This window comes from Beta vulgaris, chromosome 7 (genome assembly GCF_026745355.1).
Source record: "Beta vulgaris subsp. vulgaris cultivar EL10 chromosome 7, EL10.2, whole genome shotgun sequence".
Lineage (NCBI taxonomy): Eukaryota > Viridiplantae > Streptophyta > Magnoliopsida > Caryophyllales > Amaranthaceae > Beta > Beta vulgaris.
Genome location: NC_079208.1, coordinates 50788001 through 50805494, shown reverse-complemented (window position 1 = coordinate 50805494; position 17494 = coordinate 50788001). Strand labels below are relative to the sequence as shown.

Here is a 17494-nt window from a genome sequence, read left to right as displayed (position 1 = left end):
CCATCACTCATCCCACAATCTTATTCATCATTTATCTCACCCTATACAAATTTTCATCCCAATTAACCCATGATCTTATTTTCATTCATTTTTAAAGATTACATACTTGATCGTATTTCTTGATCATTATAAGGATGCTCTTAGTTTTGCAACTTTGATAAAGGCGATTCAGGATTTGTCAACAGTTATACTTGTAACGTACTAGTTACTACTATGTCATATTGTCATTAGTCATACTCATCCAACTAAACTCAAAATCCTCATCCAATCTCCAATTCAATTCTTGCAGACATGATTCTGCAAACCCAATCTCTTTCTTCTCACATTTTCCCTTCCAAATTACTCCCAACCCAGAAACACAAATCCTCAAAATCCCTCAATTTTCTCTCTCTTAAACCAAACCCAACTCGCAATTTCCCTATAAAATGCTCCATTTCAGTAGCTTCAGACCCAACAACAACAACCCAAATCAAACCTTTCCCAGCTGAAGTTTCTAGAACTATAATGGAATTATCTTCATGTGGGACCCTTTCTACTTTGACCCATGATGGTTGGCCCCTTGGAATTGGTGTTCGTTTCACTGTTGATTCAGATGGCACTCCAATTTTATGCTTAAATCTCTCTAATCGACATTTCTCCATTGATAAGAGGTCCACTCTTCATGTTCAGGTTTATAAATTTATCAACTTTATCTGTTTATTAATGATATTTGTTCATCAATTTAACTTTTAGTGTTTTGGTTTAAGTACATTGTGATGAAATAATTAGTAGTTTAATTAGATTGGTTGATCATGATTTTGCTTTTATTTGTCCAAATATTATCTGTTGAATTAATGGGATAAGATCATAAGCATATAAAAATTTAGTCTTTATTGAAAGTTTTCCTTATCTTTTGTCATTCCACAATATTCACAAGATATACAAAGTTAGGCTACAAACTAGGAAGCAATCATACACTTTCCTAACTAACACGAGATAATTAAGGATGACAATATCCTTAGTTTATGTACATCAAAGAATATGCTAAGCTAATATTCTATTATTCTAATACACCCCATCAGTCGAAGCGGGAGGAAGGCTAACACTGAGACTGTCTCGAAAATCTTCAAACAGAACCAAAGGGAGGCCCTTAGTGAAGATATCAGCAAGTTGATGACGAGAAGGAACATGTAAGACCCGTACCTGGCCACGGGCTACCTTTTCACGAACAAAGTGAATATCAAGTTCAATATGTTTGGTACGCTGATGGTTAACCGGATTGCCAGACAAATAAATAGCACTAACATTGTCACAATACACAAGTGTAGCATTCGGTAACGGACAATGTAGTTCAAGAAGGAGGTTTCGTAACCAGCATGATTCAGACACAACATTAGCCACACCCCGATACTCAGCCTCGGCACTCGAACGGGACAAGGTGGCCTGGCGTTTAGCAGACCAAGAGACCAAGTTGTCACCAAGAAACACACAATAGCCAGAAGTAGAACGACGAGTATCAGGAAACCCCAATCTGCATCTGTATAAGAAACAAGAGTGGAGATGGAAGAAGGGTACAAGTGTAAGCCATGATCAATAGTACCCTAAATATAGCGCACAATGCGCTTGAGAGCCTGCATATGTTCATCACGGGGATCATGCATAAATAAACAGACCTGCTGTACTGCATAAGAAATGTCAGGCCTAGTAAAGGTAAGATACTGAAGAGCCCCTGCAAGGCTCCGATAGTGAGAAGGATCCTCATATGGGGTGCTCGCATGAGCACTTAACTTAGGCTTCGTATCCACAGGAGTAGGCGAGGGTTTACAAGAAGACATGCCAGCACGCTCAATAATCTCAAGTGCGTACTTACGCTGAGACAAGAATAGACCACCTGCATGTCGTGTCACAGCAATACCCAGAAAATAACTCAAAGGCCCCAGATCTTTCATAGCAAATTCGGAACTAAGACAGGCGATGATGGACTTGCGCAAAGCATCAGATGAGGTAGTAAGAATGATGTCATCAACATAAAGCAACAGGTAATCCATATCGGAACCTCGCCGATAAATAAACAGAGAGTGATCAGACTTACTGTGGGTGAAGCCAAGAGAAGAGACATAGGCAGCAAAGCGCATATACCAGGCCCGTGGAGCCTGCTTGAGACCATATAGGGATTTCTTCAAAAGACACACATGATGAGGGCGAGCAGGATCCCGAAAACCCAGAGGTTGATGCATATAAACAGTCTCTTTGAGATCCCCATGTAAGAAGGCATTCTTGACATCAAGCTGGTGAATAGACCAAGATTTCGACAAAGCCAAGCTCAGAACAGTCCGAATAGTGGCCGGTTTGACAACCGGGCTAAAAGTCTCACCACAATCAATGCCAACCTGCTGAGTCTGTCCATCACCTACAAGACGGGCCTTATGCCGCTCAAAAGTACCATCAGCATGTTCTTTATGAGTAAAAATCCACATAGAACGAATAACATTCACATCAGGGGGGCGGGGTACCAACTCCCAAGTCCCATTTTTAATAAGAGCATTATATTAATCAGTCATGGCAAGTTTCCAGTTCATATCACGGAGAGCACTCACAGGGTTACGAGGTAGAGGGGATTTAGAAGCTTGTGTGTGGAGGTTGAAGTGACGTTTAGGCTTAAGAATCTCATGTTGACTACGAGTAACCGGGCGGGAGAGAGCAGGTAGTGAGCTGGAGGGAGCATGAGAAGATGAAGTGGGAAAAGAAATGGAGTTGGGCGCGGCCTGGGAATTTATGTGGGATTGAAGTGGTCCGGGAATTGGGGGCTGCAAAGCCATAGAGGGCGCGGCTGGGCCGGAAGAGGAAGGAGGCCCAGCACGCGTGTGCGGATGACCAGCAGAAGGAGGGGACTGGGCCGAAGCCAAAGGAGAGTGGGAGTCCAGCAGTGCTGGAGACCGAACAGGAGAGAGACACGGGGCTGAAGAGGGACGCAAGTCTGCAGGGTTTGTGGGCCGAATTTGTGGGCTGAGAGGCTTAGAAGGAGGGGAGGCGTCCAGATTGTGGAGAATGGCTGGATGCACACCATCTTGTAGAAATTCATAGGTGTGTGAAGTGGGAGCATGTAATGTGGAGAATGGGAATTTGGACTCATCAAATATAACATGACGACATACAATAATTTTGTGAGAAGACATGTCATAATATTTATAACCACGATGATTAGAAGGATATCCCAAGAACACACATGGAGTAGATAGAGGTTGAAGTTTATTGATGGTGGTAGAGGGAAATAATGGATAGCACAAACACCCAAAAACCCGGAGATGAGCATAAGAAGGATCCCGTTGATAGAGGATTTTGTGAGGAGTATGATAGGAAATACCCTTGGTAGGACGAATGTTAAGAAGATAAGTTGCTATTTGCAATGCATGATGCCAAAATGATGGGGGAATAAAGGCATGAGCAAGAAGAGTACAAACAATGTTATTAATAGTGCGAATTTTCCGTTCGGCTTTTCCATTTTGGGAAGAAGTGTAAGGACAAGAAAATCGGAAAAGTAATCCATGTTGCTTACAAAAATCCCTTAGAGGCTCATTATCAAATTCCCGCCCATTGTCACATTGTAGAGTTTTAATGTCACGTTCAAATTGAGTGCGTACAAAGGATTGGAAAGAAATAAAAGTGGAATACACTTGAGATTTCTTAGCTAATGGAAAAGTCCACACAAAATTTGTATAATCATCCAATAAGACAAGATAATAGCGATGACCCAAGGAACTCAAAACAGGAGATATCCAAATATCAGCATAGATTATATCAAATGGCATAACAGTGCATGAACTAGAAGCAACAAATGGTAACTTAACAAGTTTTCCAAGGGGACATGAAAAACAATCATGTGAACGAAAAGTTTGATTACAATCAATCATTTTATTTTTCCTAAGAGTAGCTAAGATAGGAGCTCCCGGATGACCCAAGCGCTCATGCCAAGTGGTGGAAGCCAAGGCGGCAAAAGCGCTAGAAGGTGAAGTAATAGTGGTGGAAAGAGGATAAAGAGCTCCTTGACTCTCACATCTCATTAGTCGGCTCCCCGTTTGTAAATCCTTCACAGAAAACCCAAAAGGATCAAATTCCACAGACACAGAATTATCAGTGGTAAATTTACGAACGGAAACTAAATTTTTAACAAGCTGGGGGGCATGAAGGACATTCTTGAGAGCTAATGAGGCATGGGGGGAAGGTACATGAGTGTCTCCATAACCATGAACAGGAATAGTATTACCATTACCAATAATTATACCACGGGAATTCAAATTAAAATAGGGAGAGAGAGTACCTTGATGAGAAGTCATGTGAGAGGTGGCCCCGGTGTCCATATACCAGTTTGGGTCAGGAGGATTGAGCCCAAGAGTGTACATAGCTGAATTAATGTGGGCGGCCGAGAAGGAAGGCGGCGCCGGTGGTGGGCCGAGAATGCAGCGGAAGAAAAAAAAAAGAGATGGGAAGAAGGGGGAAAACCGGCCCTAGGAGAAGAATCTGATACCATGAAAGTTTTCCTTATCTTTTGTCATTCCACAATATTCACAAGATATACAAAGTTAGGCTACAAACTAGGAAGCAATCATACACTTTCCTAACTAACACGAGATAATTAAGGATGACAATATCCTTAGTTTATGTACATCAAAGAATATGCTAAGCTAATATTCTATTATTCTAATATTTATGAAAGTTGATTTTATGACTTACAAGTTATAAGTTTATAACAGCATAATCAATTATAGGGACATTGCTGTTTTTGTTAAAGTTAGTCATGTTTTGATTGGTGAATCATTTTTAATGATTGAAGGTAATGGGAGTTGACAAGTTTGTATTAGGAAAGTATAGAAGATTAGAAATGCAGCAAGAATTGGTTTGTTTGTTGACTTGGAGTTTAGAATTGGAACTTGATGTTCCTGCTGATTGATTGATTGATTGATAATGGAAGTTGTAAATTTTCTTTTGTTCTGGGACTCGATGCTGTCGTCGTTTATTGCTCTTTTGATTAACTTTGGTAATGGGAGGATGATGAGTTTTGGTATATATGCAGCTACAGCAATCTGGAGTGAGGACTCCACAGTGCACTATACAAGGTAGCCTGGATAAACCTGAGGATAAATTGGTCCTGAAGGTACTTTCCCAGTTTTGTTAAAAATTTTCAGTTTCAGTGTGAAATAGAAGGAGACATACTAACGAAGATGAGCATCTAACTTGCTGTGTTTGATCTTGCAGAAGCTTCATTCAGCATGGCAAAGAAGATATGGGGAAGAGATTCATGAAGACCTCATGTATGTTGTCTCTGTGGATCGCGTACTGCAGCTAGAAGATTTTCAGGAGGTGTGGTGGGTCATTTCACTTGTCGTTTAGTTGATTTCCTCGGGTCTGTGTGTTATATTTGACGAAACTTTCTGATCCAAACTCGAAGTTTGGTATGGTGACTTTTATGCCGTGTAAAGTAGATTGTTTAAATGCATATCTTTTTCACTTGATGTTTTGCAGGATGGTGTGTGGGTGACCTCTTCAGATTATAAAAATGCACACCCAGATCCTCTAAGAGATATTGCTGAAAAGATTGTGGGTGAGATAAATGCGAACAACATGGAGGATGTGCTTCGGTTTTGCACCATTTATGCAGATTTGCAATTTCAAGTATGTATCAATTACACTAGGAGTGGCATGATCATACCTAGTTTTCATAAATTTTGAATCTTGGAGACAATCATATTGCTTCATATGCTGGCATGCAAAGTGAACTACCCCTTCACCCCCCCCCAACCCCCCCCCCCCCCCCCAAAAAAAAAAAGCAAAAAAGCAAAAAGGGAAACAAGAGCGAAGTGATGTCCCTCAGAAGTTGCACAATCTGTCCTTTGTGTGTTATCATTCAGCTTTATAGATATGTTGTCCTACCAAACAAGCTCCTTGTTTTGGTGATTAATAGGGATTGGGCAAAAGATCCCTCATTTGAAGTACAATTTTCCATCTTAAGAGGCTTCTCTTGTGTAGGGGCTAGGATGACATACAGGTAGTGACCCATTCGAATGTCAAGTTTCAACCCTTTCAGTTGAGCTACTATAGTTTAACAACTGTTAATTCACTTGCGGATATATCTTTCCATTCACTTAGAGATTATTTCTCAGCTATGGTAGCCGAGCCAGATTTTATGAGTTTATTTGAGTACTTATCTGATTAATTTCCCGTAGACAAGTCAATTCCACTTAGATTTGTGTGCGCAATACAGGAGAGGCACATCTTATAATTATGCTTAAATTATAATTAGTTTCACCACCGATAATAGGAGTTCTCTCCACCCAACTCAGCTGTATTTGATAGGGTTTCATCATTTTTTATGCTTTGGTGACAGATGCTATGCTGGTATTCATGTAATTTTATTCCACACCGAATGCCATAGCTCTGCTCCTTTAGCTGTCTATGTTAACGTTTTTCAGCTGTATACGAAAAAATGAAATAAGAGGAATTTTTCAGTATCAGCTGAATATTCAGTTTGATGCTTAGATTTGTAGGGATTACTAGTTAGTGACAGATATAGAAGAAGACGAGGGTTTAAAGTGTGCTCATTGAGCATAAAATGGCCTCTGTTGTTTTTACTTTTTACTCATGGTTATCTCAAAAGAAATAATGAATTTAAGAAATGTAGCTTGTTGGTTATCTTATACGATAATATTTTCTGTTGCTGCAGGTATCAGAGGCAAAAATGGTGTGGGTTGATCGGTTGGGTTTCGACATGCGTCTCTATTCACCTCTTAGTGGTACATATGAGATTCGGATCCCATTCCCTAGGGAAGTGACGGACATGAAGGGTGTTAAATCCACATTTAATGGGATGTCTCAAGTTGCTTGGGAAGTTGAGAAGAATTACTATCCCCTAGATTTTAAGAGAGTTAAACAAGTAAAGAAGCTTGCAGCGACGGGATTATAGAGGACTATGGATTTTTTTGGCTAACAGTAAGTGACCTTCATCTTCCCCCCTGAGAAACACAACTCTTTAGCTCGCCATTGTTTGAGATTGAGTACTAGCCACTTCTTATATTTGTTCCGGATGCATGGCTGTCTTTGTTAGCCAGTTAGATTATGGGCTAAATTTGCAAGTGATGAAACACTTATCATAGCAGAGTATCTTTGAAATTGGTAGTTGCGGATTGTAATTGTATCATCCATTATTCAATCATATTGATCTGTGGTGTTGATTGGCAGTCAGATTTTGCATATCTGTGTACGGGTAACAAGGGTAGAAATATGAATGGACATTATGAGCCAACTTTTGTATTTGTCAATGATGTAATTTCAATTTGATATGCAACACATTCTCTTACGACCGTATTCAAAGATATAGGATTGGTAGTAAAGGATGATCAATTTGTCTCGGTTGTTGATCGGTCTGTTGAGTTCTACTAGACAAACCCGTTCAAGAGATCTTAGAGAGTTAAGGGTGAATCTGAAAATTGGGTACTAATTAGAGGTTTCAACTTTCCAATCCAAAATGAAAAATTGACCTATCTTTGATCTAACTTTTTTTAAGTTTTGAATTTTTCAGTTTAGATCAGTTGGACGTATTTTTTTTTATATATAAAACTTAATTTTATAATATTCTATCTTTTTTTATATATAGATAACATATCAAAAAATTATTATAATATTATTAATATCTATATTTTTTCAAATATTAAAATAAAATATGATTATAAATCTAAAAATACGACAATTAATTAGAGTGAAAAAAAATAAAAAAAGGACATGTTCACGTTTCAGAAATTTGAAATTTTCAATCTTGAATTCTTTCCTAAAAATTAAATCCTAATATTATAAAAGGCAAATAAACTTGTGCCAGATTAGGGAGAAAGGACGGTTAATTAGCGGACGAACTAAGGATCTAACTCTATTCCACAATTTTTTTTTGTTTATTAGGTTTAAATACCTCAATACCGAGAAAGGCATCCTCACCCTTCATCTTTATTCAATCGCACCCTCGCTTCCAACTATACCAACTTATTTTTCATTGCTCTATCATTAGTTCGTCCACATCCGTCGGAGTTATAATTTGTATTCTTCAAAGCATCTTTTGCCAACCCAAGTATATCATTTTGGTTCGGTGTCAGCTCTTGTCACTGAAACTTAGGGCCTCAGGATGGGCCTCTTGCTAGCTCAGTCTCAGCAAATTCATAATATATACTTCCTCTGTTCTGTTTTAAATGAAACATTGGATGAAATGACATTATTCATTGATCAATTTTAACTCCAATTTATCGCTATTATATAAAGAAAAACATAATCAAGTGGGATCTTGTTAGATTCGTCTCGATGCATACTATCAAATTATAGCTTCTTTATATTTTTTACGTGTACACAACTAAAGATATTAATGACTAAAGAAGCGTGTTGGGTTGCGTGAAAAAGCAAACGTTTCATTTAAAACGGAACGGATGAAGTATATTAATATATATATATATATATATATATATATTATATATATATAGTGAGTTCATATAGAATGCATACTTATTGAGAAATGAGAATGAATTTTACACGCTATAACTATTATGAATAAGTGATGTCACTCTAATGAAAAAGTAATGTAACTCCAAAAACAAAATATTTGAAAAAAAAATATAAAAATAACAATTTTTTTTTTAATTCAAAATTTTTTAGAGGGATATAACTCTAATGAATAAGTGTTGTAATTCTAAATCAATCGTGTGGTTGAGATTCATTCTCATTTCTCATGTAAGGAGCATTCTCATGTGATCTTGCCTATATATATATATATATTATATTTATATATATAGAAGTGAGTTCATATGAGAATGCATACTTATATGAGAAATGAGAATGAATTTTGCACGCTATAAATCTTATGAATAAGTGATGGAACTCTAATGAAAAAGTGATGTAATTTCAAAAACAAAATATTTGAATTTTCAAAATTCAAAAAAAAAAAAAAATTTTGAATTCAAAATTTTTTAGAGGGATATAACTCTAATGAATAAGTGTTGTAATTCTAAACCAATCGTGTGGTTGAGATTCATTCTCATTTCTCATGTAAGGAGCATTCTCATGTGATTTTGCCTCTCTCTCTCTCTATATATATATATATATATATATATATTTGAGGCGATAATAAGGTGGTGATTCAAATCATTCAACTCATCTACTCTTGTCCATGAACTATTAAGATTCTCAATGATGATATGAAATCTCTACTCGTTCACAGGGTCGTCAGCCTGTCATATACAATTTAGGGGACCTGTGCAAAATTAAATTATAAGGATTGAAATTTTTTGGCAAATAGGAAGAGATGAAAGAGTCGTCAATGACTTTTTTTTGGAGAAATGGAAGAGACGAAGCAAAACACCAGATAGAAATTAATCTCTTCAAACCTGCTACCAACATTACACTCGACAAATTAGAAATGGAACACTATGTAATTAGATTTAGTTTTCTTTTCTTTTTACTTTGGGCAACCAACTAATAGAATTGGACCCTTGTATTTTGGGGGGACTTGTGTAGTTACTAACCCAGCACATGGCCTTAGCTGCCCCCACTCGTTAAATTTTCTTTGTACTTTATAGCCCACATTTCCCGCATAGCAAAATAGTAACATATTACTTCTCCAAAAAGGGTCAAACTATTTCTGCTACCAAAATTAACGTCATTGATGGTATTAATCTTTCTCTGGATCATTTTGTTCTTAATTCGTTAGAATACTCCCTCGAAAAGCAGATAAGTGATAACCTGAACTTTCTTTGTACCTATTTTTTCTTTTTAAAAAAACGGTTTTTTCACAGGTACCCCTGTTGTATTTCAAAATTCATGGGATACCCCTATTGTTTGAAAAATGCATCAGATACGCTTATGATTTCAACAAAATGCATGAAATGTCCTTAATGACTAACAACGTCATTATTCCGTTAGTCATTATAGATTAACCTAATTAACCCTTCTAACCTTAATTAACCTCTATAACCCTAACCACCCAACCACCACAACCCCTCCTTCTGCCCTCCCAACCCTTTCCCCACCTCCGTAGTCAGGGCCGAGCAGAAATTTTGGGTACCCAGTTTGGACACGTCGGATCCGGACCCGAACCCAAATTCAACTGGGTCCAGGCCTGAGTCCAAAAGAGGAGATCCGGTTGCATGCAGTTCAAAGTATGGGTAATATTTTTCAGATCCAATACCGGGTCTAGGACCAAGTACCCGGTACGTGAAATTGGTTTTTGGCGTATGTGAGGTGAAGATGGCCCAAATATAATTAAGTAAAAAGTTAGTAGGCCTTTAGGTCCACTTAATTTTTTTTTTTTGAAATTTATAGCTCAATCAATACATTTGCATGTTGTTAATCTGACAACCGAGTACCCATTTTCGGGCCCGTTACCCAGCTGTTCCAAGCATGGATCCAAAATATTAGTACCCGATTGGACCAATTCCAATTCCACTTCCAGTATTTTGGGACTCATCAGTTCCAAGTAAGATATACGAAGTTCCACCGGATACTCGATTGTGCTCGCCCCTACATGCAACTCACTCTTCACCCCCAGCAGCCCTCCCTGGCATCCCTCTCCTGGACTTCTAGCATTTCTACGGGAGTGGGGAGGGTAGAGGGGGGTGCAAGAGGAGGCTGCGAGGAGGGGGTTGGGTGGGCTACGGGGATAGGGGAAGGGGTGGGAGGGCAAATGGGGATGTGGTGGTTGGATGGTTAGGGTCAGGATTTAGGGTGCGAAGGGGTTAATTAGAATTAATGACTAACTGAATCATGACTTTGTTAGTAATTAAGGGTATTTCATGCATTTTGTTGAAATATTAAGAATAACTTGCGTATTTTTTTTTTTTTGAGGGGAACTTGTGTATTTTTATATAATAGGAATACCCCATAAATTTTAAAATATCACATAAATACCTAGTGAAGAAATTGTTTTTTTTTAAAAAAAACGGAGGATGGGCTAATCTAGTCCTGTGTTGGGTAGACTATAACCCGATCCATCCCCAAACGTTCCGCACCCTTCCGCACCTCTCCCTCGTTATCTTTCTTTCTCTTCCCTAAAACCCAAAACCCACTTTCTCCATTAAAACACCTTCATTTACAAACAACCATAATCCAAATTTGATGGAGAAGAATACCCTATAACAGAACAGTTCAAACCAATTTGCACTATTTTTCTCAATATATTTTTTGTTGTTTGTTGAAATTGTAAATTTCTTCTCAAACCACATTAATAGTAAATGGGCATACTTACACTCCCGTTAGTCATCTCTGTCCTTAAACCCCATAATTATAAACCCCAAAATTTCTCTTTAATTTTTTGCCCAACTCGTCAATTTTGTTTTAAACCCTTTAATCGTCGCTTTTTTGCGTCTTCAAATGCTGGTGCTTCCACATTGCAGAATACTATTTCCAACAATGGAGAACCCAGTTCAGTTCATACTACTTCCTCTGTACCCACTTTTCAACAAGCTATTCAGCGTCTCCAGGTTTGTTCCAAAGTTTCATTCTTTTGTACTTCGCTTGTTTCTTTTTGAGCACAACACTTTTAACAGTATGTTTTACTAATGTATAAATATAAAAATGATGATATTGTTATTGGATTTGTTTCAATGAATATTTTCATAATATCAACTTTTTGTAACTTTTACAAACACGTAATCAGAGATACAAAGTCGTGCATTTGCAAGCGTAAGAGTCAAATTGTTGCACTTATTTAGAGACGGAGGTTAATGTATTGCAACATCGCCCCCTTGACACAATGTGGAGAGAGAGGAGAGGAGTAGAGGTTAGATAGGAAGTGGGATTGCGTGTGATAGAGAGATGGAGGAAGAGATATTACAAGTACGGCAAATGTTGGATTTAATGTGAAACTTTCATGTAAGGAAAAGTTGCAATTAATATAGGACGGAGAAAGTAAACGGTGTTGGTCCAAATTAGTAGACTTGAATTGAGATGCTTGTGCTTTTACGTGAATTGAGATGCGGTTTATTGAACTGGTGCTTTCTGAAATATAGAATGCGTTTTGGTATTGTAGGGGTCCCTTTTTGGATGAAGTTGTTTGTGTTATCAGTCCTAAATATTATAAGTCTAGTATGAATAGATCGTGATCGAATTTTGGGAATTGTTATATAGATAATACAGTGATGTGATCATTAGGTGTTAGTTATATGGACATTGAGTTCCATTCAGTTTTGCAGTGGATTTCTCATGCCTTTCATCTGATACTACAGGAATATTGGGCTTCTGTTGGATGTGCAGTTATGCAATGCAGCAACACTGAGGTGATCATCTTAATTGCAATGCAAAATCAGATTCCTCTCTGCATAATGATATATTTTTGCTTAATTTCTTCTATTTGCACGTCCCACTTGTCTCTGAGTAGTGCGTCTGAGATATATGTAGTCTGTTTTCCTTGTGATGACTGCATATCACTCGATAGAGATGCCACTCCTAAAGAGTATCCAGAAACGACAATCTTATCTTTTTTTTTTTTTTGATAGTTAACGACAATATTATCTTAACACTTACCTATTGTAGATGCCGTTTGACCTTCGATTAATGAAATTTCTCTTTCAAAAAAAAAAAATATTATCTTAACACTTAATTTCGTTGGTATAGTTTTTATGCTTGTGGTGTATTACTATGATGTAATTACACCACCATAAAGACATAGTGCATATTCGTGATTATGTTGCTATTAGCTTTGTGATGGATGATGGTGTGCTGCTTGAATAATAGTACACCGTACATTTTCTAATCAACTTCTGTTTTGGATATACTAAGGGAGATGTGTAGATTGCAATCCTCTTAATCAATGGTTCTTCCAGGAAATAGATACACAGAGGTGCTGCCCCTTTCTAACTTGATCAATTGGGCAATCCCCGCCATACATGGCTTTGGATGGGGAGCAGTTGGTAGAACATTAAGTACACAAGTTGTACTATGATTGTTACAGTGGAAGCCAATTGGCCCAAGATTTGGGCTTGCCTTGAATGAAACACCTCGGATAGGTTTCCAGGCTTTTACCACTTCTGTCTGCCCATCGGAATGGGGGGTGGTAAGCAGTACTCTTATGAAGAGAGGTCCCTTGTAGCCTAAATAGCTGTTTCTGACACATACTCATACACACCCTGTCCCTGTGAGTGACTGGTGGAGAGGATACCATGTAGCTTAACTACCTCCTTAATAGACAAGGTAGCTACTGAATATGCAGCAAAAGGTGCTTCAAGCGCACAAAGTGCACATACTTGTGAGCCTATCTATCACCATCAAGACTGTATCGGTGCCATGAGATTCCACAATGTCAAAGTCCATGGAACTATCCTTCCACATCTCAGAAGGAAGGGGAAGTGGTTGCAGAAGGCCAGTTGGGCTCATGGTTCGGTGCCTCTGTTGACAGGTGGAGGAGGCTTGAACATAGGATGTGACAGCGTTCCTCATACCATGCCAGAACCACTCCTGAGCAAATCTTTGATAACTTTTAATATCCCCAGCGTGCTCCTTTTACTTTCATGAGTTTTTCCTTTTCAAATTAAATTTACATACGCAGATTAGCATCAACTGACAGTGTCAGATGCATTTGCAAAATAGTCATAAGAAAAAAACTATAATATAAATCACAATGTGGTGCCCGGAAGGGGGTAAAAACACGACTTTTGATTTTAATGGATCATCATATGAAACATCTGGTGCCGTCGCCGTTTGAGCAGCACATAAGAAGTCAGCTACTGAATAGAGCGTAAGAAAGGAATAAAAAAAAAGATGAAAAAGATAGTGAATACTATAAAGTAAATTAGTTACAGTGTGGCTGTCATTTGCTACACATACCACATCTTTCTATTGTGAGGACTAGATTTCTTGTTAGTTTGTGATGGCGAAAGTGTGTTTTTTTCCCCTCATCGTCTGCCTGATGATGTTGCATGGTTTTCTTGATGCCTTTAAACTTCTTGAATCTATCAGGTCGGAGCGGGGACGATGAATCCCCTGACTTATCTAAGAGTCCTCGGCCCAGAGCCATGGAATGTTGCGTAAGTATGCTCTAATAAAGTTTGCGGAATCTATATTCTTCATTGTTTTGGGGTGTAGATGGTATGTCTGTCATCTTATTTAGTTATTGTCATACAAACTAAACTGTCATCTATTCATGGTTTATGCTCTTAGTTACTGTACTTCCTCTACATGTGGAATGCATTTTAGACATGCTGTGCGAAAAGGGGCTAAGAGGTCAAACTTTCCTCAGTTGCTTAATAGTATTGTGAAACTATAGTACTGCTGGGAAAGTTATATTTGTCTATTTATTTTGGTTAATGCAGGCCTTACTGCTTAAAATTCTTCAATTCTCGAGATGCATCTATCTCGTTTTCTAACATCTTAAGATTGGACTCCTTAGTTCATACAGGGACAAATTCTAATGGAGGGGTAAACTATTAAATATATTGGTGAAAACATTTAGGTTTCTGCTGCCTATATTTTATTTTTATTAGTCATTTCATTATGATAGATTGGAGGATCGTGTGGTATGCACGAGTCAAAAAATGTAACAAAAAAACATAATTTCTTTTTCGGGGAATAATGGTTCTCCTTATCATGCCTCCTTGTTAACAATATATCTGTAATTGAATTTTATTATTTACAGTTTTTTTTTTGAGGGGAAAACATAATTTTATTATTTACAGTTAAAAACAAACAAATTTAATGGAAAGATTACTATTAGTCTGTGGCTATAATAGGTGTCAGTCTTTGTAATAATACTTCCTGCATTCCTTAAAATTTCCTCTTGGTTAATGTAGCAACAAAATCCATGGAAAGGAGATGAGATAGTGGGATGTAGGTCTTTTTTTGACAATTTGGATAGGAGAGAGAAGTTGGTTGGAGATGATAGACTGAAATGGGTCCTATGTGGTGGTGTGAAGAGGGTGATTTTGGAAATAAAACCTACCAAAAATGGAGTACCTAGAAGTACGAATTATTTTGATGAATGGATTAAAATGGAAAGTAAGAAGATCTTTAAAGAACATAGGGAGTACTATGCTATATCTTCTCTAATATCTACCCCATATATTCTAAATATCCTAATATACAAGATTAATAGTTTCATACCCGTGCAATGGACGAGCTTGTAGTTGTTCAAAATCTGAAATGAATTAAGTATTCTTGAAAGCCACAATGTTAAATGTATTCTAAAACTGTAAACATCCTACTTATATCAAACTCTTTTTAAATTAGTTGATCAAATGATATTCCATTTTATCTTATCAGTTCATACATTTTCCAGGGATTCAATGAATTAGTAGATTTTATATCATTAAATTATATATATATGATAATGGGATCTTTTTTGGAATTATTTTTCAAACTGCTTCCAATCGTATTAAAACCATAATTTTTGAAGCAGATATTAAAATTTATAGTCAATTTACTCGAACGTAATTATCTCTAGACCAAACTCTATTATATCTTATCATAAACTCTGGCTATGTATCTTTGTCTCTCTCAAACTCTTTTATTTCTAAACTTAAGTTTCTAAATTAAGACATGACAAACTTAGGTGGCCTGCTTAATGCTTCTGAAAGTTTCTCTTTTATATAGACAGCTAGATTTAGATTACATCCTCTGTCCTGTATTATTTTATACACTTGCCTGTGACCCAGAGATTAAGATAATGGATAGAGTGGGAAAAGGTAAGAGACAGTCTGTGGTTGGCCAAGAGAAAAGTAAGACTCTGTGGCAGAGAAGTCAGAGAGTAAATAAGTAAGCAGCTGTGAAAGAGAAATTGGAGAGAGAAAAAGTAAGAAAGTTTACGTCAGAAGGCGAGTCTGCCATAAATTTGAAACAACCAATAAAGGCAAGAGTGCATTATAATATGAGACTGAGGGACTCTTTCAACTAGAGTATTAATATACATACATACATACATGTATATATATATATATATATATATATATATATATATATATATATATATATATATTGGAGTCACATTTTTTTTTTTGGGTATGTGCTTACAAGAAGATCAAGATGGAATTTAGATGGAAGATTGGTACTCAGCCTATCTATTGTTGCAGCTTTTCATTGTGGGGTTGATGCGCCATATAAAATTAGATATAGGTCACATTTATTTGTGGTACGTGCTCACAGAGTGATCAAGAAACTTGTGTTTGGTTGTAACATTGGAAGTCGGTCTTTCTTGCATCAGCACAACTTTCTTTCTGTAGATTTGATGCAGTGACTTGGATGATTGTTGTTTGCTGTATGTGGTGGAGAGTTCAATGCCATTTTATTGTTCCTTTAAACAAGTGCAAATGATTTTGTGCAACTATAATTGGGTTTGAAGCTGGAATGTTGAGAATTTGAGATTGCTCATATCTTGTTTCTGTGATGAAGTTTGGTCTTGGTTACTAGTAGGAGGATGCAGGAATAAAAAAGATTGTAATGGGAGGATGGATTCGGGAAATAAATTCAACTGTCTCAAGGAATGAGTGGGGAATTTGAAGAAGGCATTGCCTAGGAGGAATTGGTTCCAAAGTTGTTTAGATGCACAAGCAACAGGCTTCTGAACATGAAAATTCAGTAGCTGTGTAGTGCTGTAGTCTGTACTAAGTATATGGCGCAGGTAGATTTTGAGTGTACTAAGTGCATGCCGCAGGTAGATTTTGATCGATGAAAGAAGTGCTCAGAAAAATATCACCTTGTTTCGCATCTCTCCTGAAATTTATAATGGCCCGAGTCAGGTGCCCACCATCTACATCAGGTCTTGGTATCTATTGAATGAAGATGGTGAATCCTTCTGACATTTCAGATGCAGGATACATTCTACTCATAATCTAGAAGAGCTGGTGAGAATTGCTCAAAGATAACGTTATGCCTTCAAAAGGCTAGTCACGCATCTTTAACATGGCACTTATGCTAATAGTTGCATGTCTTTCTGTTTTGAGGTGATTTCTATTGGATTATATCTGTTGATTAGGTTTCTCTTTGACATGGGTTTCTTTTGGAAAGTTATGTAGAGCCTAGTATCCGGCCAGATGACAGTCGCTATGGAGAAAATCCAAACCGTCTTCAACGCCACACCCAATTTCAGGTAGAGCTACTAGCTTGCTATTAATATATCCACAAGGAAAACAGATGGGTTCGTGAATTTTTTGTGTTGGTTGACTTGTTTCCAATGGTTTTTAAGTCCTGTTTATCTCTTGTTTGCTGCTTGATCTAAGGTTATACTGAAACCGGATCCTGGGAATTCTCAAGATCTCTTCATTCGCAGTTTATCTGCTTTAGGTAGTTCATTATTTCTTTCTCTGTTGGTGATATACTGATATCTTTCTTACTGAGCCTCTCTACATATTTGAATCCGTTGCAGGTTTTATCTGTTTGCTTTCATGCGTCATTGTATCTTATCTTATAGTGATGCCTCATAAAATTTATCTTTCTCGAAGTAAAAGGTGGTACCAGTTCCTAGTTATGGATACCTTTGACAAGCACAAGTGTACAACCATTTAGG

The 17494-nt window shown here is 37.4% G+C and overlaps 2 protein-coding genes across 4 annotated transcripts in view; both read left to right on the top strand.

The window, feature by feature from the left end:
* The first annotated feature begins 147 nt into the window (after positions 1-147).
* LOC104899641 (glutamyl-tRNA reductase-binding protein, chloroplastic) lies at positions 148-7211 on the top strand. The gene is made up of 5 exons (XM_010686870.4): positions 148-669; positions 5051-5131; positions 5233-5337; positions 5500-5649; positions 6698-7211. The coding sequence occupies exons 1-5, from the start codon at positions 292-294 to the stop codon at positions 6935-6937; spliced, it is 954 nt and encodes a 317-aa protein (XP_010685172.1). The 5' UTR covers positions 148-291; the 3' UTR covers positions 6938-7211.
* Positions 7212-10965: 3754 nt separating this feature from the next.
* LOC104899640 (glycine--tRNA ligase, chloroplastic/mitochondrial 2) overlaps positions 10966-17494 on the top strand; it is a 38156-nt gene continuing 31627 nt past the window's right edge. Inside the window, exons 1-6 of one of the 3 annotated variants that reach the window (XM_048648551.2) lie at positions 10966-11254; positions 11397-11483; positions 12228-12278; positions 13957-14024; positions 16996-17077; positions 17208-17271. In XM_048648551.2, the coding sequence (XP_048504508.1) occupies positions 12258-12278; positions 13957-14024; positions 16996-17077; positions 17208-17271 (235 nt within the window). In that variant the 5' untranslated portion in view covers positions 10966-11254; positions 11397-11483; positions 12228-12257. Of the gene's footprint in view, positions 11484-12221; positions 12279-13956; positions 14025-16995; positions 17078-17207; positions 17272-17494 lie in introns of those variants that run through there. The other 2 variants (XM_010686867.4, XM_048648552.2) reach the window with 2 other exon arrangements.